Source organism: Oryctolagus cuniculus, chromosome 8 (assembly GCF_051225735.1).
Source record: "Oryctolagus cuniculus isolate XC-2025 breed Fujian yellow rabbit chromosome 8, ASM5122573v1, whole genome shotgun sequence".
Lineage (NCBI taxonomy): Eukaryota > Metazoa > Chordata > Mammalia > Lagomorpha > Leporidae > Oryctolagus > Oryctolagus cuniculus.
In genome coordinates this window covers 138,376,331-138,400,138 of record NC_142874.1, presented here as the reverse complement: position 1 = coordinate 138,400,138, position 23,808 = coordinate 138,376,331, and the positions used below count along the sequence as shown (strand labels likewise).

Here is a 23,808-nt window from a genome sequence, read left to right as displayed (position 1 = left end):
GAGACCCAGATAGAATTCCTGGCTCGTGGCTTCAGCCTGGCCTAGCCCAGGCTGTTGCAACTTTTAGAGGAATGAACCAGCAGATGGAAGATAGAGATCTGTCTCTCCCTCTTTCTCTGTCAATCTGCCTTTCAAAGAAATGAAAAACAAGTAAAAGTTTGCACATATTGAGCTTTAACGCACAATGTCAAGTTGTTTTCCAAATCCTGGTAGGGAATTACATTCCCATGATTAACATATAAAAATGTCTATTTCCCTATATCCATGAAACACATTTAAAACTTTGTTCAAAAGTGGTATCTAAGGTCATCAAAGAAGGAGGTACCTTTCTCTGAAGGGAGGAGAGAACTTCCACTTTGACTATGACCTTGTCTAAATATGATAAGAGTCGGTGAACTCAAAAGGCTTCCATAGCTATGGCAACTCATGACAAGAGCCTAGGGTGATTACTGATGCCATAAACAAGAGTGTCAATTTGTTAAGTCAACAACAGGAGTCACTGTGCACTTACGCCTCATGTAGGATCTCTGTCCTTAATGTGCTGTACATTGTGATTTAATGCTATAACTAGTACTCAAACAGTATTTTTCACTTTGTGTTGCTATGTGGGTGCAAACTGTTGAAATCTTTACTTAATATATACTAAACTGATCTTCTGTATATAAAGAGAATTGAAAATGAATCTTTTTTTTTTTTTTTTTTTTTTTTGACAGGCAGAGTTATAGACAGTGAGAGAGAGAGACAGAAAGGCCTTCCTTTTGCCGTTGGTTCACCCTCCAATGGCCGCCATGGCTGGTGCGCTGCGGCCGGCGCACCGCGCTGATCCGATGGCAGGAGCCAGGTGCTTCTCCTGGTCTCCCATGGGGTGCAGGGCCCAAGCACCTGGGCCATCCTCCACGGCACTCCCAGGCCACAGCAGAGAGCTGGCCTGGAAGAGGGGCAACCAGGACAGAATCCGGTGCCCCGACCAGGACTAGAACCTGGTGTGCCGGCGCCGCAAGGTGGAGGATTAGCCTAGTGAGCCACGGCGCCGGCCGCAAATGAATCTTGATATGAATGGAAGGGGAGAGGGAGTGGGAAAGAGGAGGGCTGCAGGTGGGGGGGACGTTATGGGGGGGAAGCCATTGTAATTCATAAGCTGTACTTTGGAAATTTATATTCATTAAATTAAAAGTTAAAAAAAAAAGTGGTATCTAAGTATAATTGGATTAATTTTTTAAATGCTTGTTACTCTTAAAATTAGCTATTATTAGAATACAAATAAAAAATACTAACCAAGTTATATTTAGAAAAGCTGCTGCTGCTATACAATAATTCATTAGTGGAACAAGTCTTCATACTCAGGTAAAATCGTGCCCACTCTGCTGCTCGACTCTTTTCAATGTACCTGAAGAAGATGATATAAATGAAAAAACATAGAGAAAAACATCCCTGATGGAGAAATTATGCAAAAAAACAAGCTAACATGGAGATTAAATCTGCTAGAATAGAACATACATAGATTAACACAGAATTTCGATTCTGGGGGAAAAGTCTACAGAATGAATTTGAAAACCAAGGTAAAATTGGCAATTTATTGTCCAGGTAGTCATCTTAGTCCACTTTCTGCTGCTGTAACAGAAATACCTGAAGCTGAGGACATTATAAAGCAAACAGGTTTCTTTAGCTTGAATAGGTTCAAGCATATGCTGCTAGCATCAGCCTGACTGTAGTGAGGGCCTCATGGTATCACAGCCGTGGGAGCGAGGCAGAGAAGCAGGCGACGACGTATACAAGAAGGAGGATCTGGGGGAGGTCCTAGAGGATCCAGTCCCAGGAGCCCTGACCCTTTCCTGGGAGACAACACTAACACCCTCCTGAGGTGGGGCTCTCTTGACTTCATGACCTCACTACAGCCCCGCCTCTTAAAGGTTCCACCACCTCACACCGCACCACATTGGGGACCAAGCTTCCAGCACAGGAAAGAACCTTTTGGAGACAAACTAGAGCCAAACCACAGCAGGTGCCACATGTTGTTCTGACAAGGGCAGTTGGAAGATACTCTCTTGCTGCTCAAGAGCCGCATTCCTACTGGCCTATTTTTTGGGCTCACAAGAATTCTTATCCAGTACTCCAAACTCAGTATGTCCAAGATAAGACTCATGCTCTTCCTTTCTTCCCTACCAGAACCCTTAGTTAACTTTGGATCCAGGCCATGATGCTGTATCTAGACTTGCACTGTCCAATACAGGAAAGTGGCCAGTACAAACTGAGATATGCTTTTAATATCAACTAAGACTGGACTTTGAAGACTCACTATGAATAAAGAATGCAAAATATCTCACTAGTGATTTTCATACAGGTAACCTGAAGTGGTCATATTTTTGAGATACCAGATTGAAAATGTATTATTAAGGGGCTAGTGCTGTGGCGTAGCGGGTAGAGCTGGTGCCAGCATCCCATATGGGCGCTGGTTCGAGACCTGGCTGCTCCACTTCTGACCCAGCTCTCTGCTATGGCCTGGAAAGCAGCAGTCCTTGGGCCCCTGCATCCAAATGGGAGACCCGGAGAAGGCTCCTGGCTCCTGATCGGCACAGTTCTGGCCATTGCGGCTATCTGGGGAGTGAACCAGCAGATGGAAGACCTCTCCTTCTCTTCTCTGCCTGTCCTTTCTCTCTGTAACTGTGACTTTCAAGTAAAATAAATAAATCTTTAAAAATGTATTATTAAAATAATTTCACCTATTTCTCCCTCCTCTTTTTTAATGTGGTTACTAGAAAATCTAAAATTATGTGTGTGGGGCCAGCGTCACAGCTCACTAGGCTAATCCTCCGCCTGCGGCGCCAGCACCCCGGGTTCTAGTCCTGGTTGGGGCGCTGGATTCTGTCCCGGTTGCTCCTCTTCCAGTCCAGCTCTCTGCTGTGGCCTGGGAAGGCAGTGGAGGATGGCCCAGGTGCTTGGGCCCTGCACCTGCATGGGAGACCAGGAGAAGCACCTGGCTCCTGGCTTTAGATCAGCGTGGTGCGCCGGCTGCAACACGCTGGCCATAGCAGCCACTTGGGGGGTGAACCAATGGAAAAGGAAGACCTTTCTGTCTGTCTCTCTCACTGTCTAACCCTGCCTGTCAAAAAAAAAAAAAATTCTGTGTGTGGCTCACATTTATAATGCATTATATTTGTATTAGACAGCAATGGTCTAAACCACTGAAACTAAGGGCTAGATTATAAAGCTAGCCATCAGACTGAATGCTGTACCCTAAAAATCCTGTAGAAAGAAGTGACAGAATGAGAGTAAAAAGGAGCTAGGGAAATAGTACGAACTGGGCTTGGCCTGCCTTTGGGAGTTGGAGAAAGAGACCTTCAGGCATGGGAGACAGGGCAGAAGCTGAGGAGAACCACAAACCAAAGATGAGAACACTAAGTTTTAAATGCCAGATTAGCTAGATATGTGGTTCTGTGTTACCTCTTTTTTGCTTTTGCCAGAACCCTCAGCAGGGCCTCAGACATTTTAACTATGTCTGAACAGGGATATAAGGTACCAAACTTGAGCCAGTGTTAAAATGGGAAAGTGTGTTTTGCATACCAACAAGAGAACCAAGAGGGCGATGAACTTGAAGGGCAGAAATTAGCTGTCCTTGTCCACCAGGAGAGTACCTTTTCATGGCAATCCTGGAGTTCTGGATTTTGGTAGTGGTTTTGTTTGTATGTTTTACTTATTTTCATTTCAGAGAGAACAGGGAGGGAGAGAATGATTGACTCAGAGAGAACAACCATCCACTGGTTCATGCCCCAAATGTGCAAAATAGACAGAATACACCAGACAGAAGCCAGGAGCTGGGAACTCAATCCAGGTCTCCTATGGGTGGCAGAGACCCACCACCTGCACCATCACTGTGCTTCCCAGGGTGCACGTTAGTAAGAAGCTGGGACTGAATGGAGCCAGGATTTGAAAACAGGCACTCTGATGTGGGATGCGGGCGTCCCGGTGTGTGTCTTAACTGCTGGACCAAATGCCTGCCCCAATGTATTCATTTACGTTGTGCAGTTCAAAGATGGCATCATTCCCTCAAACCATTCTTAACTTATAGCAAAACCCCAGAATGCCCCAGTTCCCACGTTTCCTTGGACGCCACACCTTTCGGAGTCCGTGCCTCGGATGCAGGGCTGTCATCACAGAGTTCCTGCATCCCTCCCCTTTGGCAGTAAACATGGCAGCAGCTGAAACCCAGTTGCTCTGACTTCCCTCCTGGTTCTACCCCACAGAAATCCCTGTCTGCCCCATTTTGCTTGAGCACCCGGAACTACTTGGCAACTGACCCTCTAGGTCTCCAAGGTCTTTCTTGACTACCGTTTCTGTAACAAAAAGAGCAATGGCTGCCTGGGGCTAGGATGGGCCGTGTTGCAATGGGGCACAAAGAACTTCTAGGAATGATGAATCTTTTCATTATTTTGACTGTGGTGACAGATTATAGGTGTGGGCATGTACGTGTGTTTATCAAACCATGTACTTTAAGTGTGTCAATTATACTTATAACTTCATAAGGTTGTTAAAAATCAGTATTAACATGTCTCCTCAAAATCAAATTCATCAAGCAAGAGGTCAATAATCAAATAACCTGTCACTGACTCTAGCTACATGCATCCCTGGTAGGAAGAGTTTTCTGGGTCAGACACATGTCAAGAAAGTCATTCGGGCCGGCGCCGCGGCTCACTAGGCTAATTCTCCGCCTTGTGGTGCCGGCACACCAGGTTCTAGTCCCGGTTGGGGCGCCAGATTCTGTCCCGGTTGCCCCTCTTCCAGGCCAGCTCTCTGCTGTGGCCAGGGAGTGCAGTGGAGGATGGCCCAAGTGCTTGGGCCCTGCACCCCATGGGAGACCAGGAGAAGCACCTGGCTCCTGCCTTCGGATCAGCGCGGTGCACCAGCCACAGCACACCAGCCACGGCGGCCATTGGAGGGTGAACCAACGGCAAAGGAAGACCTTTCTCTCTGTCTCTCTCTCACTGTCCATTCTGCCTGTCAAAAAATAAAAAATAAATTTTAAAAAAAGTCATTCGATCCTTTCCTTTATGCACATTAAACTGTATTTCATTGTACTCATCAAAAGAGGATGTCATCTGATACACGGCTGAAACCAGTGGGCTGTCTTTCCATAGAAAGACGAAGCTCCAGTGGACAGAGAATACACTCGGAAAACGTCAGGACCCCGGGATAATTCAGCGGGTTCTTGGGTGGGGTTTCACAGAAGCAGAACCTGACAAGAGGATTTAAAGGAGATGGAGTCAGCAGGACCAGGAAGGGGAGGAAGACAAGACATGGGTCCAGCCCTGGCTTCATCCCACAGGGAGCTGGGAGGGCGTGAATGACACACTACGTGGAGAAAGTCGGCTCCACGCATCCCCTGGGCAGCCATCTTTGGCTATGAACCAAACCCTGAGGATCCCAGGTGTAACCTCCCAGGCATTTCTTGGCTCGGTTCCCACCAGCAAGGACAAGTCCTGAGAGAAGGTGGAGCTGTGAGCTGTTGGCAGCTGGTAAAGCCCTCGTGGCAGGCTGACTGCGAAGAGAGACTTCAGAACCACCAGTTGCCAGTCACATAATCCAAGAAAAGTCAGTGAACTCTGCGGTTCAGTGTTCGCATCTGTAAAATGGAACTCTTGAAGGGCTGGTGCTGCAGTGTAGTGGCTTAAGCTGCCTACAGTGCGGGCATCCTATATGGCCAGTTCGAATCCCGGCTACTCCATTTCTGATCCAGCTCCCTGCTAACGTGCCTGGGAAAGCAGGGGAGGATGGTCCAAGTCCTTGACCCCTGCCACCCACATGGGGGCCCCAGAAGATTCTGGCTTCCTCATGGCCATCAGGGGAGGGAACAAGTGGATGGAAGACCTCTCCCTGCCCCTCCCTCCCTCTTGTAACTCTGCCTTTCAAATAAATAAATCTTTTTTTTTTTTTAATGGAGTTCATGAGAGCAGGTACTTCACCTGCTTCTCAGTTTAACGCAGGAAGGCTTTCCGAGTACTTTATACTGACTCGAGTAATGCCCTTACAATCACACCCGGCACACAGTAAGTGCTCAATAAAGACTACAAAGTGCACTGCTGCTGCTGCTGTCACCCCCTCAGAGACGCCCACACCTGGCACCGCCCTGACCAAGGGCTACGCAGGTGCCCTTCGCAGCTGGACGCCCCGGACGGAGATTTCTGGCCCAACCTGACGACCCCAGCGGCCGGGACCGCCCAGATGTCTCCAAGGTCACCTTCAACCAAAGGTCGCCTTGCGTGGGTTTCTCTTGAAAGGGGGGGGGGGACGCTCCCTCTACCCTCCACAGGGAGACTATTCGCCCGCTTCTGACAGGAAAAGCCAGCCCGGATTCACCGCCGGGGCCACAGCGTCCCCTGTCGCCGCCCAGCTCGGGCCAACTCTCCCGCGCCGCCCAGAGGCGGCCAAGGAAACTTCCAGACTTCTCGCGTCCGCGCGCTGGTCTGAGGGCCGGTCGGCACACAGGACTCCACACACCCGACTGGAAAAGGGCGGGGTCCGCCGCGGGGCGGGCGGCCCGGGCGGCGTTACCTTTTCATGGCCAGGGTCAGTCCGCACACGTGCGCGAGCACCCGCGCGGCCCGCCGCAGCCTTCCCTGGGCCCCCGCCACGGCGGCCATGGCTCCCGCGTCCAGGGACGCCGAGGCTCCGCGGGGCGGGGTCTGGAGGCCACGCCCGGGACACGCCCCCCCGGACTCCGGGGCTCCGCCCAGTGGGGGCTGCGCATGCGCGTCCCGGAGGCGGGCGCTGCGGCGGGAGCAGCCGCTGGTTGCGTGGGGTGGGAGCGTTTAAACGTCGATGTTATTTTTATGTATATATTTAGGAGACTAAGAATAAGCTGCGGAGGCAGAATGTGGCATTTGCATTGTTCTCCAAGCAATACGGGGCTTCAAAATGGAGGCGGCTGCGCGAGCGTGGAATGCAGGCAGAGCCAAGGGTAGCAAGGAGCTCGCGGGGCGGCGGCGGCCGCCGAGCCGCACTGTGGCCCCTTTATATTCCTCAACGTTAAGGCATCTAAGGACGGATTTACCTCGTGGGGACAGAGGGCTACAATTGTCACCTTTTTGTCTCATCCGAAGCCTCGGGGGTATTAGAGAGATACACATGCTCTCATAAGCAAATTCGTTTAAAACAGTACACTCAGGATGGCCACCTTTGCTTGTGTAATTCACTTTTGACGTCAGGTGGCAATGTATAAAGTTGGAAGACAGAAAGTTGGAAGACCCTCCAGGGCCAAGGACTCCAGCAGAGACTCAAGGCTAGACCTCAAGGGGAGATCTTCACAGTCCATGGAAAATGTGTAGTGTTTTAAAACCCATGCATGGAATTCAAAATTATTTTGCACTAAAATAAGCCTATGAATTCCACTTTCTCCATGAGCTTTTTGAAGTCCCTTCACATACAGTGCATTTCGGATACCTTGACTATCCCATTGCCTATAAGTAAGGAGTTGTCTGTAGTGTTTCATCTTCAGTAATGAATTTACGAATTCAGTATTTAATTTGTGGTTCTATGTTGTCTCTGAACATGTTGTAAACAATGTATTTTTTCAGGCGCAAGTCAACAAGAATAAACATTTTTTTTAAAAGATTTATTTCTTTATTTGAAAGTCAGAGTTACACAGATAAGAGAGGCAGAGAGAGAGAGAGGGACAGGGAGAGAGACAGAGACAGAGAGGTCTTCCATCCGCTGGTTCACTCCCCAAATGGCCACAATGGCCAGAGCTGCGCCGATCCAAAGCCAGGAGCTAGGAACTTCCTCCGGGTCTCCCACGTGAGTGCAGGGGCCCAAGGACTTGGGCCATCTTCTACTGCTTTCCCAGGCCATAGCAGTGAGCTGGATCAGAGTGGAGCAGCTGGGTCTCGAACCAGCGCCCATATGGGATGCCCGAGCTTCAGGCCAGGGTGTTAACCCACTGTGCCACAGCACCAGCCCCAAGAATAAACATTTTCACTTACCTTATTTTTCTCATGAGAAAGTTAGAAATTTTCACTCTCTTCTTTGGTCATAACAGTGTATAGACTATTCAGAATGTATGGTGTCATTGAGTGTATATGTTATATATAATTTTTTAAAGGTTTAATTATTTATCTGTGTCGCTCCCCGTCTTCGTGGAGGAACGACACAGGACCCTGCGCTGTTCTTTTGTCTGCTCGGCCCTCCCCGGGTTTGCTGCTGGTTCTTCCCGGGTTGGCTACTGTCCCTTCCACCTCCGTGGAAGGGCGGTTCCCCCTGCCACTTTCCCCACTTCCGCGGGGGAGCGGCACACCGCCGGCCGGCTCTCTCGGGGGCTGCACAGGTGTTCCTTCAGATAGATGTTCCCTGGTGCATGTTCTCTCTCTCCTCCTTTATAGTCCTCTTCCACCAATCCCAACTCTGCTACCCACATGCTGAGTACGCTGCTCTCCTCCAATCAGGAGCAGGTCCCACAGTCTATTGGTTGAACTGGAGGCAGCTGTGTAGAAGCTGTTACTCCCTTCTCAGCGCCATATTGTGGGAGAGCAGATGCATAGAATAAGTCTTAATTCCAGTAACAGTCTAGTCCGAGTTGCTCCCCACAATCTGAAAGGCAGATGAAGAAAGAGGGAGGAACCTTTGATCTGTGGTTTACTTCCCAAACGGCTGCAACAGCCAGGACTGGGCCAGGCGAAAGCCAAGAGCCTAGAACTACATCCAGGTCTCCCTCATGGGTGGCAGGGGCCAGAGGACCTGAGCCATCTTCCACTGCTTTCCTAGGTGCATTTGCAGGGAGCTGACTGGGAAGTAGAGCAGCCAGGACTCAAGGCGGCACCCATATGGGATGCCATCGGCATCACAGGTGGCAGCTTACCCATTGTGTCACAACGCAGGCCCCAACAGTAACATTTTCTAAAGATCATACATATAGGGGAGGAATTGCTTAGCAAATATACTTCATTAGGGAACATTATCTTAATTATAGACATACCCATTTGAAAATATATTTTATGTAATTCCATTATTATTTCATTTTTATAAATATTTAATAATTATCAGTACTTAGAAAAATTGCAAATCTGGTTCTATAAGTACATATTTTTAAAATCTCATATAACTTTCTTGCTATAAGAAAATTCATGTAAAATGGCAAATCTATGAAACCCACTATTGCTTGTATAACTCAATTTAGTTTTTTGAAAAAGCCCAGGATGAATCTGACGTAGGTAATGATCGTGAACGTCATAAGCCCTACCCAGTTACTTCGCAGCACGCACTGACTTTTCTTGTACAGAATCAGCTCTGATCAAGCCGATCGCTCCTCTAGAGACTGAAGCAGGCTTTTTATCCTGAGACTGTTCTCTGCTGCAATGAATGACTCTACCTTGTCCACTGCCCAAAGCAAGGAGAATCATTTTTGTCTCCCCCCTTATTCCAGCACCTCTCAAATCCATTCTCTCTGCCACTACCAAATAGATGCTTATAAAACGCAAATTTGTACACATAGGACTCTCACTAAAAATCCTCAAATGGCTCCCCACTGGCCGGAGGATAGTCCTGACTCGCTTACTGGACGTTAAAGTCTCCTTCAAGTGGTCTCTGTCCTCAGGCAGCCCTACTTCCTGCCATTGTGCCTTCCCAAGGACACTCACTGTTTCATGGTTTGGATGCCAGGCCACAGCCAGGCCCCCAAGCCCCGGTCTCTCTCTCTCAGCTCACAGTTACTCTGACATCACTTTGATGATTACGAGTAAACTCCCTACTAAGGGTATCTCAGTAAAGTAAGGGAGTGGTACCAGGATCCAGCCAGGCCACAAGATTCAGAATTCAGTCGTCACCTCAGTAGTTCACATTCTCCCACAGACTCTGTTTTGAGATACTCCACAGGAACTGCAGACGCTCACCACGTACAGCACTGCCCACCTCCCTGTAGACCCCAACAGACTGGATGCCAACTTTGCCATCATAGCACCTTCAAAGACCACACTGGCCTCCTGTCACGGACCAATCCAAGGAAGACCACAACACGGTGGACCAGCCAGAGACCGGCACAGGAGCTGAGCAGTCACTGCTCAACCCTCATTTTAATCTCCAGGATTTGCAGCCCTCAAACCCTGGAGGAGTTCAGGACTCGAGCAATAGTTGTCTGTCTCCCAGCTCTGCACCTTGCAAAATAAACTTCTACTGTCTTCTGCCACCCTGGTGTCAGGGCTTGCCTTGCTGCACTCTGCGCCAGTGGCCCAGGTTTTCTGGGTTGCTTAGCAGATGCTCAATAGGAAGTAGTTACAAACTCCCAAGACTCTCAGCTCTTGGGACGGAGATAGATTGAGGTGAAAACAGTTTTCCTGACCTCAAAAAGAGCCTCATTAGCTGGACATATCCAGGGAGGTAATTTGGCCTTCTCTGTGCCTCAATTTCACCACCTAAACATACTTGATAGAATTATCAAAGAATAGACACAAAAGTGTTGGAAAAAATGTGACCTTTTGAAATGATATATTCTTTTGATTATCATTTGTTTTAAGAAATGTGATATTAAAACATTTAACCATCTGAAACTCTTTGCCTGTGATTTGCATATCCTCTGAAAAATGTCTCTGAATCCTTTGCCATTTCCTAACTGTTTTGTTGTTGAGTTCCTTAAGCTCCTACATATCCTGAATATTAATCCTTTGTCAGATGCATCCTTTACAGATATTTCCTCCCGGTCTGTTGGTTATCTCTTCACTTTGTTGGTGGTTCCCTTTGCTGTATAGAAGCTTCTTAGTTTGGCGTCAGCTCACTTGTCCAGTTCTGCTTTCATTACTTTTGCTTTTGGGAGTCTTAGCCAAAAAGTTATTGCCTATGCCAATGTCCTGGAGTATTTCCCTTATGCTTTCTTTGAGTAGTTCCATAGTTTCAGGTCTTACATTTAGATCATTGATCCATTTTGAGTTGATTTTTATATAGTATGTAAGGCAGGGGTCTACTTTTAAACTCCTCCTGCATGTAGAAATCCAGTTTTCCAACATCATTTATTAAAGAGACTGTCCTTTCTCCAAGGAATGCTTTAACACCTTTGTCAAAGAAATGTTGGTTGTAGCAGCTTGAATATCTGGTGTCTCTTTTCTGTTTCATTGGTCTACGTGGGTATTTATACTAGTGTTGTGCTGTGTTGGTGATAATATGCCTGTGGTATATCTTCAAATATAGTCTTGTGATGCTTCTAGCTTTGTTTTTATTGTTCAAGATTGCTTTGTATATTCAGGGTCCTTTTATTTTCACATAAATTTTAGGATTTTCCCCCTAATTCTGTGAAGGCTGTCATTGGTACTTTGATAGAAATGAACACTAAATCTGCAAATTGCTTTGGGCGGCAAGGACATTTTGATAGTATTAATTCTTTAGTTCATGAAGGAAGGTAGGAGGTCTTTGTGTCTTCTGTTCTTTCAATTCTTTCATTAGTAATTTTCACTGGGGAGGTCCTTCACATCAATTTATCCCAAAGTATTTAATTTTTTGTACATATTGTGAATGAGATTTTTCTTCTAAGTTCTTTCTCAGCAAGATCACTGTGAATGTATAAACATGCTACTGCTTTTTGTGTGTCGAGTTTGTAGTCTGCATCATTGCTGAATTCTCCTATCAGTTCTAATAGTCTCTCTCTCTCTCTCTCCTTTTTTTTTTTTTTTGACAGGCAGAGTTAGAGAGAGAGAGAGACAGAGAGAAAGGTCTTCCTTCCGTTGGTTCACCCCCCAAATGGCTGCTACAGATGGCGCGCCGTGCCAATCCGAAGCCAGGAGCCAGGTGCCTCCTCCTGGTCTCCCATGCAGGTGCAGGGCCCAAGGACTTGGGCCATCCTCCACTGCCTTCCCAGGCCACAGCAGAGAGCTGGACTGGAAGAGGAGCAACCAGGACAGACCTGGCATCCCCAACCGGGACTAGAACCTGGTGTGCCGGTGCCGCAGGCAGAGGATTAGCCTAGTGAGCCGTGGCAACGGCCTCTAATAGTCAGAGTCTTTTGGTTCTCCAATCTATAGAATCATGTGGTCTGCAAACAGGGATAATGTGATGTCCTCCTTTCTAATTTGCATACCTTGTATTTCTTTGCCTAATGGCTCTGGCTAAAACTTCCAGAACTATATTGAATAAAAGTGGCAAGAAAATGGACATCCTTGTCTGGTCCCAGAGCTTCACAGAAATGCTTCCAGATTTCCACCATTCAACATGAGGGTGACTTGGTCTTGCCATAGACAGCCTTTCCTGCGATGAATATTCAAATGACCAACATGGGCAGTATCGCTGGTCATCAAGCAAATGCAAACACAAACACAATGAAATAGCCTCTCAGTCACTTAGAATGCCTGTTACCAAAGATCAAAAACTATCAAATGCTGGCGAGGAAGTAGAGAAAAGGGAACTCTTATCCAATGCAGATGGGCATAAAACTTACTGCAGCCATCATGAAAAAGAGTATGGTGACTGATCAAAAACTAAATAGATCTATCATGTGACCGAGCTGTGCCACTTCTGGGATTATATCCATAGGAAATAAAGTCATCACAGAGAAGAGATACCTATACTCCTGTGTTTAATGCAGCCCAGTTCACAGTAGCAAGGATATGGAGTCAGCCTAGATGTCCCTCAACAGACAGTGTGGTAAATGCATTATGGACTATTACTCAGCCACAAAGAAGAAAGCAATTCTGACATTTATGGCAAAATAGATGGAACTGGAGTGACTGAAGCGTAACTGACTCAGCTGATTTTCCTTCAGTTGTATTTCTTTTTAGTTGACAATAATGTATAATTATGGGGCACTATGTGGTGTTTCAACACACATATTCATTGTGGAATGATCCAATCAGGCTAATTAACATATCCACCACCTAAAATACTTACCATTTCTTTGCCATGAGACATTTAAAATCATTTTAAACTGAGAGTATAGTATTAATTGCAGTCACCATGCTGCGCAATAGATAACCAAACTATTCCTCCTGTCCACCTGAAACTTGTACCCTTTGGCCAGATGGCTGATTTAGTTTAGATCATCAGCCCACAGAGGGAAACTACAGTTCCTCTGCAGAGTCCCAGAAATCTCTGGAGCTGGCAGCACCAGGAACTTCTAGAAGTATGGGCAAAATCAGGGCTCTTGAAGTTTATTTAGGGAGCAGTTAGATCCTCAGATCACCCTCATCTACTCCATGCAACAAATCAAATGCTTCTCCAACACCCCACCCAAACACCAGAGGTTTACTTGCTGGAGACAGAAAACAGAGTGTCTGGACTAGGAGATATTAAGCACGGTGAGGGGGACTGTCCTGAAGTTCAAGGAATAAACAGAACACCTGCACACTGAGTGTTGAGCACATCCTACACCACCCCAGTTCCTTTTCTTAAAGACAGCCAGGGCTGTATCTTTCAAGCAGGAAACATGAGTAATCTAAATTAATAAAGATACCCACAAAATGTCCCTGAAAAACATCCTCTAATGAATCCCATAGTCCATGTGCCCAGGGTTGCCAGACTGCTCAGAGCTCGTGCATATGAGCAAATGGCCAGGGATCCCCAGGTAGCTAAAGGAACGCTGCAGCATAAAAGAGATGAAAACAATGGCATGGCGGGTTGGGGGAGATGGAGGGGGCTGGTACCTTGGAGAAATAGAGACCACTATGGCTCAAATAACTATAATTACTGCATTCAGAAGGAAAAGTTGTTTTAGCCATTTAAAAAAAAGTTGGTAAGTTTTTCTCTCTAAAAAGCAGCATCCAAGAAGCCAACAGTTATTGAAAGTCATGTGTATAGTAGCAGAAATAAAAGCTCAATAGGATTGGAAGTTAAAGAAGTCTTCCTGAAAGCCAACAGCTAAAACACATACAGTGCTTGCTCCGGCAGCATATGTGTTAACTGAGAATGAGACAGAGATTAGCATGGTCCCTGGCCAGGATAACACACAAATCCACGAAACATTCCATATTTTAAAAAGTACAGAACATGACAAGTGTTGGCAAGAAGGTGGGAGAGTTGGAACACTTGTGCATTGTTGGCAGGAGTGTGAAATAGTGCGAGCACTGTGGGAAATGGTGTGACAGGGTCCTTCCTGCAGAAGGAAACATGGCTGCGGTGTGATCCAATAGTTCCAATTCTGGAATTGGAGGATTGAATGAAGGGACTCAAGCAGATATGTGTATAGCCGTGTTCATAGTAGCTTTATTCACAATAGTCAAGATGTGTAAGTAACTCAAATGCCCACTGATGTGCACATGAGTAAAAAAAATGTGGGGGGGCTGGCGCTGTGGTACAGTAGGTTAATCCTCTGCCTGTGGCACCTGCATCCCGTATGCGTGCTGGTTCGACTCCCAGCTGCCCCTCTTCCAATCCAGGTCTCTGCTGTGGCCTGGGGAAGCAGTGGAGGATGGTCCAGGCCCCTGCACCCTCACGGAGACCCAAAAAAAGCTCCTGGCCCTTGGCTTCAGATCAGCTCAGCTCCAGCCATTGCTGCCATCTGGGGAGTGAATACTTCTTGTGTATTTTGCACTGAGTCCTCTAACCTACCTATGATTGTCTTTTAGTAACAGAAGGCATTGTCATTTCAATTCAATGCAAGTCACCAATCTAATATTAATTTTAATGCTAATTTTTCCATTAGGAAAATGATATCACCATAAAGAGCAGTTAGCCAAAGCAATGATTTATGATTTCGATACTTGAGAATTTACAGTGAAACCCTATGTGCCCAGTGGCTCCAGCAGCGCCCTATTAGTTATCAGCTGAACGAATACTAAAGGGCATCTATAAAGCACCGTAATGATCTGTCATCAGTGTGTCCTCCCACAGTGACAAAGCACCTTTTCCCAGACTAATGTGCTGGATAACTCATCATCTTAGAGTCTAATTAAAATAGACTGTGCTTTTAAGGCACCATCCATTACCACGACGACGACCAGAATCTCAACCCCGCTGTGTGTTTCTCGAGGGCAAGGGGTACAGCCCTGCACGCATAGATGACACTCTTTAAGCAGTTATAGCAATTGTTCATGAATCAAGGACGGAATCATGGAATGTTAACGCTGACACAGGTCCTGGGGGTCCATGGTTCTACCTACCTATTGTACAATAATGGAAATACTAATGAACATGTGTGTGTGTGCATTTATGTCAGATATTTCATGGGCATTTATGCAAAGCAGCATGTTATATGCTATTATTACCGCATATTACAGCTAAGGAAAAAGATCACAGAAGCCAAATAACACATCAAAGGTGTCAGATCACTCACTGGTGCTTATACTGGGACAGCAACCAGGGTGCCTGGGGTCCAGAGCTTGCACTCTGCTGAAAGTCAGTCAGGTGTTAAGAGACTTATATGCAATTGTGTGGCTGGCTGCAGATGGCCAGGCCTGGAGTTCAGATTGGCTGATTTCTGAGAGCCACTGCTCATCACAGGACCCCAGCACATGCTAAATGAGGGGACTTCAGAAAGTTTGTGGGAAATGGAATTAAAGATAAGTTTAGGGGCTGGCATTTTGGCATAGCAGGTTGGACTGCTGCCTGGACACAGGCAACCTATATGGGCATTGGTTAATATCCCAGCTGTTCTACTTCTGATCCAGCTGCCTGCTAATGTGCCTGAGAAGCCAGCAAAAGACGGCGCAAGTACTTGGCTCCTGCACCCATGTGGGAGACTTGGGTGAAGCTCCTGGCTCCTGGCTTTGGCCTGGCCCAGCCCTGGCTATTGCAGCCATTTGGGGAGTGAACCAGCTAAATGAGAATCTGTGTGTGTGTGCACGTGTGTGTGTGTCTCCTCTCTCTGTAACTTTCAAATATATAAAAATAAAAATATAGATTGATTTTAGTGCAAAAACTTTGAAAAGCATGTACAGTTTTTTCATAAAATATAAATAATTTCCATGAAATTTTTGAAAACCTTGTATATATGTGGATTTCAGATTTTTTGGTACCAAAATAAACTTACCTTTTAATTCCCTTTTCTACAAACTTATTGAAGTACCCTCATATTTTTTTATTTATTTATTTTTTTTTTGACAGGCAGAGTGGACAGTGAGAGAGAGAGACAGAGAGAAAGGTCTTCCTTTGCCGTTGGTTCACCCTCCAATGGCCGCCGCGGCCAGCGCGCTGCGGCCGGCGCACCGCGCTGATCCGATGGCAGGAGCCAGGAGCCAGGTGCTTTTCCTGGTCTCCCATGGGGTGCAGGGCCCAAGCACCTGGGCCATCCTCCACTGCACTCCCGGGCCACAGCAGAGGGCTGGCCTGGGAGAGGGGCAACTGGGACAGAATCCGGCGCCCCGACCGGGACTAGAACCCGGTGTGCCGGCGCCGCTAGGCGGAGGATTAGCCTAGTGAGCTGCGGCGCCGGCTGAAGTACCCTCATATTTTGAGCTAAAACTAAGTTTTGTCTGGTGATGCTCTCAATTATAATTTCTCAATTTTGCATAGTAAAATTTCAAAAATCTCCCCATGTAAATTACTCCTACAAAATTCTCTCTCTGAAACATACATCTGAGAACTGAGAAAAGCTGTTTCCCATTATCTTCCGTTTCATAAATAAAGAGAGACTCGGATCCATAAAGAAGCAATCCAAGGCCATGCCACAGCTAAGGCAAGACAGGGAACTGGGACCAGGTCTCCGGCATCCAGGGCAGGGCTGCCTCCCCACATCCGGGTTCCCTGGTGTTCATAGAGGTCCCTGTCTCCCATGCTCTATAAATCCATGATCCAGACATTGCCTTCTGGAAGTTTCCATGTCCCTCAATTTAATTTTATTTCCAAATGCTTCCCATCTCTGGTTTACTCCCCATCTATTACTGTCCAATGTATGCACATCCCAAGGCTAGCTCTTTGCCACCCATCCCCTTCCACTTGCTTGGTGGAAAGCTTTGGCCACTGCCACCACCCTTGTCTCCTAACACTGCTGAGGTCTCTCCCTTCTAAGGGGAAGATAAGAGACTGCATGGCCTCCACTGCATGGTAGCCACCATAGCACCATAGCAGCTCCAACACTAAATCCACAGGGCCTCCACGCTGTGCTGCATGGGACAAGGGCTTCCCAACAGCTGCCCAAAGCAGGAAGGAACCAACAGGTAAGCTCATCTCATTCCTTCCCCACCATGGACCGCTTGAAGACACAGTGAATCCGTGTAGCCCATCTGGAGATGTGCTTGTGCAGTAGTTCTCCAGCCTCACCCTGGCTGCCTTCTCCATTAAACATTAGCATAGGCCCCTTTGCTAGTGCTCTGGTTCCTACCCAACTTGCCTCATGAACACTTCATAGCAATATAGTGTGAATGGGCAGGCAGGTAGTTAGGCCTAGGAGAGCTGGAACTCTTGCCAGCTGGCAATGCAATGTCTTCTCCCTACCTGTCCATCTAAAGTGCCTGCCTTCCTGGGATGCACCTGTCTCATCCAGAGCCAGGAAGGCTGAGGTACCCTTATGCTAGCATTGAAGTTAAACTCCACTTGGAGGTGCCATAAAACTCCCAGATGGCTTCACGCCTGCTAAGACCCTCACCCTGTTTACTCAATGAAGGCACCGCCCCCTATCTCATAAAAGAGTCAGAGAATTGGAGAGGTCTCTCTTTAGCCCTAACCATGCTCAGGGGTACTATTCTGGCTGTTGCCTCCTCCTCCCTGTAAGCCACCCCCTGGCCCTCTTGAGACAGATATTTCTCTGTGTAGGGTGACCCACACTCAAGCAAGAATGGATGTTCACTCTCTCACCTTTAAATAAATCCTGTTCTCAGTTCTGCACCCTGTATGTGCCTCTGCTTGGAATTCTTATCCATGGCGGGGGGGGGAGGCAAGAACCTGGATTGGAAATTAAGGTACAAGGCAGAGATAGTAAAGGGTGAGTTTTAGAGGAGCAAAGTCCACAGGTGAGAAATCTCCTGTAACACCTCCAGTTGACAATTGCCTGTGAGCACTGTATCTGGAGCCCTGTGTCGGGGAGGAAGAAACACAGGAGGCAGCCTGCAGAGAGCAAGTGACCGCGGTGCTCACCATGCACTCCACCTGGATCTTCAGGGTTTGTTTGTTTTTTTTTTTTTAAGATTTATTTATTTTTCTGAAAGGCAGAGAGCGAGAGAAGGAGAGAGATCTTCTACCTGTTGGTTCATTCCCCAAGCTGGTCCACGCCCCCAAATGACTGCAATAGCCAGAGCTGGGCCAATCTGAAGCCAGAGCCAGGAGCTTTGTCCAGGTCTCCCATGTGGGTATAGGGAGCCAAGGACTTGGGTCATCTTCTACCACTTTGCAGGCGCGTTAGCTTGGAGCTAGAGCAGAAGTGGAGCAGCCAGGTCTTGAACTGGCGCCCTTTTGGGATGCTGGCACTGCAGAGTGCTGGCTCCTTGATCTTCAATTTAAAAGGCAGTGTAACCCTTCAGGTTTCAGCAGACTCTTCCCTATGAGTGTGGAACCTTCAGATTGCTGTTAAGTTTGATGGTGAAGGCCAGGATAGCCAGCTGTTAAGCAGCCACTCTGATCCAGGGGGAGGGAAGAGGCTGGGGTGATAGGGAGAAAAGCTCAGGAAAGCAGCTGGGAGCCCTGGAAGTTGAGCCAGCAGCACACAGCTCTGGGTGTGGACAGGGCCCAGGCCGAGAGGAGTCTGGCACAGGCACAGCTGGCGAGAGTCAAAGTTCTAACAAGTGCCGAGCACTTCCTATCTGACAGGTGCTACTGAAGAGGCTTTGCAAGGGTTAACTGATCCTACTACAAATTACAAAGCAGGTGACACTATTGTCCTCATTCCACAGACCAGGAATCACATACAGGTTCAGTAGCTTGCCCAAGGTCACCCAGGACACAAGCCAGGACACAGTCCAATCGAGTGCACTCCAGAATACTCATGTATCCACAACAGTTCTGCGGTAGGCCAGGGACAGGCACTCACTCTTCTACTCCTGACTGTGACACAGGCGCTGACCTCTGCTGGGTGGAGGGCTTGTGAGTAGCCTTGCTGAGGCAGTGTGGAAGGAGAGTGCATGGACTGGATAGATCACTGGCCTGGCCAGACAGGAGAGGTCAGCACTTGACCCTGGCAGGCGACCCAAACCTGAACGACATCAGGGCCCTTCCCATCAACAGCTGAGCCACACCCCAGTTACCTCCTGACACGGGGCATAAGCAAGCACTGTTTTCACCAGCTCAAGTGGCCATCCTTTTTTTCTTCTTCTTCTTTTTTTTTTTTTTTTTTTAGAATTTTTTTTGGCCGGCGCCACGGCTCACTAGGCTAATCCTCCACCTGCGGCGCCGGCACCCTGGGTTCTAGTCCCGGTTGGGGTGCCAGTTCTGTCCCAGTTGCTCCTCTTCTAGTCTAGCTCTCTGCTGTGGCCCGGGAAGGCAGTGGAGGATGGCCCAAGTGCTTGGGCCCTGCACCCGCATGGGAGACCAGGAGGAGGCACCTGGCTCCTGGCTTTGGATCGGCGCAGCACGCCAGCCATAGTGGCCATTTAGGGGGTGGACCAACAGAAGGAAGACCTTTCTCTCTGTCTCTCTCTCTCACTATCTAACTCTGCCTGTCAGAAAAAAAAATATTTTTTTAAAGATTTATTTACTTGAGAGGTAGAGTTATAGTCTGAGAGAGGGAGAGACAGAGAGAGAGGTCTTTCATTAGCTGGTCCACTCTAAATGGCCACAACAGCCAGAGCTGTGCTGATCCGAAGCCAGGAGCCAGGAGCTTCTTCCAGGTCTCCCACGTGGGTGCAAGGGCCCAAGGGCTTGGTCCATTTTCTACTGCTTTCCCAGGTCATAGCAGAGAGCTGGATCAGAAGTGGAGCAGCAAGGATATGAACCAATGCTCATATGGAATGCTGGAGCCGCAGGTAGAGTCCTAGCCTATTTCACCATAGCACCTGCCCCTCAAGTGACCGTCTTGACTGCTCCCGAACCTCTGCTTCCGCATACTGATAAAAATCACATCTTTGGCGGGGCTGGGGCTCACTAGGCTAATCCTCCTCCTGCGGTGCTGGTACCCCAGGTTCTAGTGCCAGTTGGGGCGCCAGATTCTGTCCTGGTTGCTCCTCTTCCAGGCCAGCTCTCTGCTGTGGCCCGGGAAGGCAGTGGAGGATGGCCCAAGTGCTTGGGCCCTACACCCGCATGGGAGACCAGGAGGAAGCACCTAGCTCCTGGCTTCGGATAGGCACAGCACGCCAGCTGTAGCAGCCATTTGGGTGGTGAACCAATGGAAGGAAGACTCTCTCTCTCTCTCTCTCTCACTAATTCTGCCTGTCCAAAAAAAAAAAAAAAAAAAAAAAAAACCAACACACACACACACATCCTTGGGTGGAGATTTACCGTGCTAAAGAAACACACAGTGTATGTTAGAGCTCTCCTGGTTGCACCTGCGTCAATACAGACCCACCTGGACGTGGTAAACGCCCTCCCAGCAGTTAAGGCAGCCACCCTGAGTTGGAAAATGTTGGTAACAGAATCCCCCTCAGCCTCCAGGCACAGCAGCCGCTCAGCTTCTGAGCCTGCCTGCATCATGCCTGTGCGAGGCACACACTTGCTCTGTCCAAAATTCCTTTCTTCCCAGTGGCTTTTGTCTGGGAAAACCCCTCCCAGGAGGGGTTCCTGTGGAAGACTTGCAAGGCTGGAGAGGGAAAACTCGCCCGTCTTCTCCCTGCTCCGGTGAGCCACGCCCAGCCATGCTTCCACGCCCAGGCGGTGCAGAGCAGCCCACAGTGTTGTTTTGTTTTGTTTTGACAGGCAGAGTGGACAGTGAGAGAGATACAGAGAGAAAGGTCTTCCTTTGTCGTTGGTTCACCCTCCAATGGCCGCTGTGGGCGGTGCACCGCACTGATCCAATGGCAGGAGCCAGGTACTTCTCCTGGTCTCCCATGGGGTGCAGGGCCCAAGGATTTGGGCCATCCTCCACTGCACTCCCTGGCCACAGCAGAGAGCTGGCCTGGAAGAAGGGCAACCAGGACAGAATCTGGCGCCCCGACCGGGACTAGAACCTGGTGTGCCGGCGCCGCAGGTGGAGGATTAGCCTAATGGGCCGCGGTGCCGGCTCCACAGTGTTCTTCATCACTGGAGGCCCCGCCTCAGGTGCCGGGGTCCAAGGCCCCAGGGGCCCCTCCTGGAACCCAGGAACAGCAGCCCGGCCCAGCAGCTTCTGCAGAGACCCCCGTGCCGGCGCCTGGGGCCCTTCCCAGAATGTTGAAGTTGTGATCATGGCACCTGCATTCCTTTGCGTCCCCAGTCCTGTGCGTGGGTGTTGCTTCCTGCAGTTGCTATGTCCATGCTCGGAGCTCTTCTTCTGCCTTTCTTTTTTTAATAAAAGATTTATTTATTTACTTGAAAGGCAGGGTTACAGAGAAAGAGACAAAGAGGAGAGACAGAGAGAGACAGAGGTCTTCCGTCTGCTGGTTCACTCCCCAAATGGTCACAATGGCTGGGACTGGGCTAGTCTGAAGTCAGGAGCCAGGAGCTTCTTCTGGGTCTCCCACATGGGTACAGGGGCCCAAGGACTTGGGCTGTCTTCTGCTGCTTTCCCAGGCACATTAGCAGGGAGCTGGATCAGAAGTGGAGCAGCCGGGACTCGAACCAGCATTCATATGGGGTGCAGGCACTGCAGACTTTACTGTCTATGCCACAGTGCTGGCCCCTTCTTCTGTCTTTCTAGTTAAGGCAGTTCTTGGTAATCAAATTTAATACAATTCTTTGCATTAAGTTTTTTGGTTTTTTTTGTTTGTTTGTTTGTTTGTTTGTTTGTTTTTTTTGACAGGCAGAGTTAGTGGCCACTATGGCCGGTGCACTGCACCGATCCGAAGGCAGGAGCCAGGAGCTTCTTCCTGGTCTCCCATGGGGTGCAGGGCCCAAGGACTTGGGCCATCCTCCACTGCACTCCCGGGCCACAGCAGAGAGCTGGCCTGGAAGAGGGGCAGCCGGGACAGAATCCGGCACCCAGACTGGGACTAGAACCCGGGGTACCGGTGCCGCAGGCGGAGGATTAGCCTAGTGAACCATGGCGCCGGCCAAGTTTTGTTTTCAAATAATTATTTTCTGCCTCTTGACAAGAGCCTGCCCAACACACCACCGTAGGGTTAATCCTAGCACTTGGGTTTGCATTGCAGTTTAATAATTTATTAATAGCTCATGAGATACTGCCAAGGCAGAGAGAGATGCATGTGCAATAAACAAAGCCAGTAAAAATTCTGGGAAAAGAGATTCAGATCAACTTACGAAGATTGTCATTCTTGAGAGAGTCATGCTGAGGTCCTTACACCTGCCAACTCCCCCTCTTCTGCAGCAGTGACCTTCTAGGCCTTCACCTCCTCGCCAGTCAACACAGGAGACGCGCCCAGTGTCTGTTGTCAATAGAGGCCATGATGCAACTCTGATGTTGGGAAAACTGAGAGGCCTTCAAAATCATATGCAGAAGACAGAGCAAGATCTTGCCGGGGACAGTATCTGTACCTCCCTAGCACAGGAGAAACACTCACGGAATTTCTGTGACGAAGGCAAGCGAAAACCCGAGAGAGGGGGCAAAGAATCTGGCTTCTTTTTTTAAAAAAAAGATTATTAGTAGAAAGAGAATAGATTTCATGTATTTCACAGGTACAAGTCTAAGAAAATAACCTCCCTCCTCCCCTCCCTCCCTCCCTCCATCTTCTTCCTTCCCTCCTTTCTTGTTTTTTTTTTCTTTTTGCAAAAACATATATCTATAATCACAGGCTGAATGTACCACTAATGATAATATTCAACAAGTAAAAAGTAGGAAGACCATAGTTCCACAGGAATATAAACAAGAGCTAAGAACAACTAATCCTAACTCCGCCACTTAGTACTAACTTGGTGACTTCAGGGAAAGCATTAAGTTTGATGAGCCTCAGTTTCTGTATCTGCCAAATAGGGTTGTTAATAACATTGATTGTGTCTACATCACTCAACGTTTATCAATCATCTATAAGCAAGATCATGTCATAGGTCTCCCAGGATATACAAAGACAAGTAAGAAGTCCTTGCCCTACAGGAGTTTATAATCCATTATTTTTGTATGAATTTCCTGGACAGGAAGTTAGAAATTAGCCTTTCTGTGTGAAAGGGGCCTAAGGAAAACAAAGAACCTGTGGAAAAGAATCAAGCAACTTATGCACATGTTGGAAGCAGCCCAGTATTTTACCCTACAAAGTCCCGCCCTTATCCCAATAACTTTATAGGTTGTTCCAATTCTTCCAGATGGCTACCCAGCCTGATAACATTGGGTAATAAAACTTTCACAGCCTTCCCCCAAGGAAGGGCACCCTAGGGGCATCTCTTCTGTCTAGTGCCAGGTGGGCTACCCAGCCTGATAACACTGTGTAATAAAACCTTAGGAGGAATTTTACATATTTCATGCTCAGCAAACCCTTTTGTACCAAAGAAGAGAGAGGAAGGGGAGGAAAAATGGCAGGAAGAACTGGACCCCACGCCCTTATAAGCCCCAGTCTGAATACAGACCTCACTCTTAGCCCTTTCCTGAGATGACTTCCTGGCCTGTCAGGTGTATTCTCTGCATTAAACTATGTAGCCTTGCTTACCCAAGTGTGAATGGCTGGGCACTCTCTCGCTCAGATTCCACCGGGAGCGGTGCCCATCGGTTCTGGCAGATGCCCTACCCACATAAACCTTGCCACCTTGCTGACCACTCCTCTCTGTCTCACCCCTGAATTATTTTTTTCCTTCAATCACACATGTCTAGACCACATAGGAGAGATGACACTGTTACTTCATCTCCATTTACAATGGCCCATGCACACTGAATTCCTTCTTGTGCGAAGACAAGAACCTATATTCCACCCACGTCTGCTAGCATTCAACAGTTCTCAAACTCCAGCTGCCAGGCACCAGGCTGGA

The 23,808-nt window shown here is 48.1% G+C and overlaps 1 protein-coding gene and 1 non-coding gene across 2 annotated transcripts in view; one reads left to right on the top strand and one right to left on the bottom strand.

The window, feature by feature from the left end:
* The window catches only part of LOC103350800 (cyclic nucleotide-binding domain-containing protein 2), a 115,068-nt gene extending 94,617 nt beyond the window's left edge, over positions 1 to 20,451 (bottom strand). Inside the window, exons 1-3 of the mRNA XM_051820266.3 lie at positions 20,330 to 20,451; positions 6,547 to 6,780; positions 1,276 to 1,387 (exon numbers count right to left, since the gene is read on the bottom strand). Coding sequence (XP_051676226.2) covers positions 1,276 to 1,387; positions 6,547 to 6,780; positions 20,330 to 20,451 — 468 coding nt within the window. The remainder of the gene's footprint in view (positions 1 to 1,275; positions 1,388 to 6,546; positions 6,781 to 20,329) is intronic.
* On the top strand, positions 13,833 to 13,934 carry LOC127483332 (U6 spliceosomal RNA). Its single transcript, XR_016212625.1, has one exon. It is a non-coding gene; the product is annotated as a U6 spliceosomal RNA (small nuclear RNA).
* Positions 20,452 to 23,808: the final 3,357 nt, after the last annotated feature.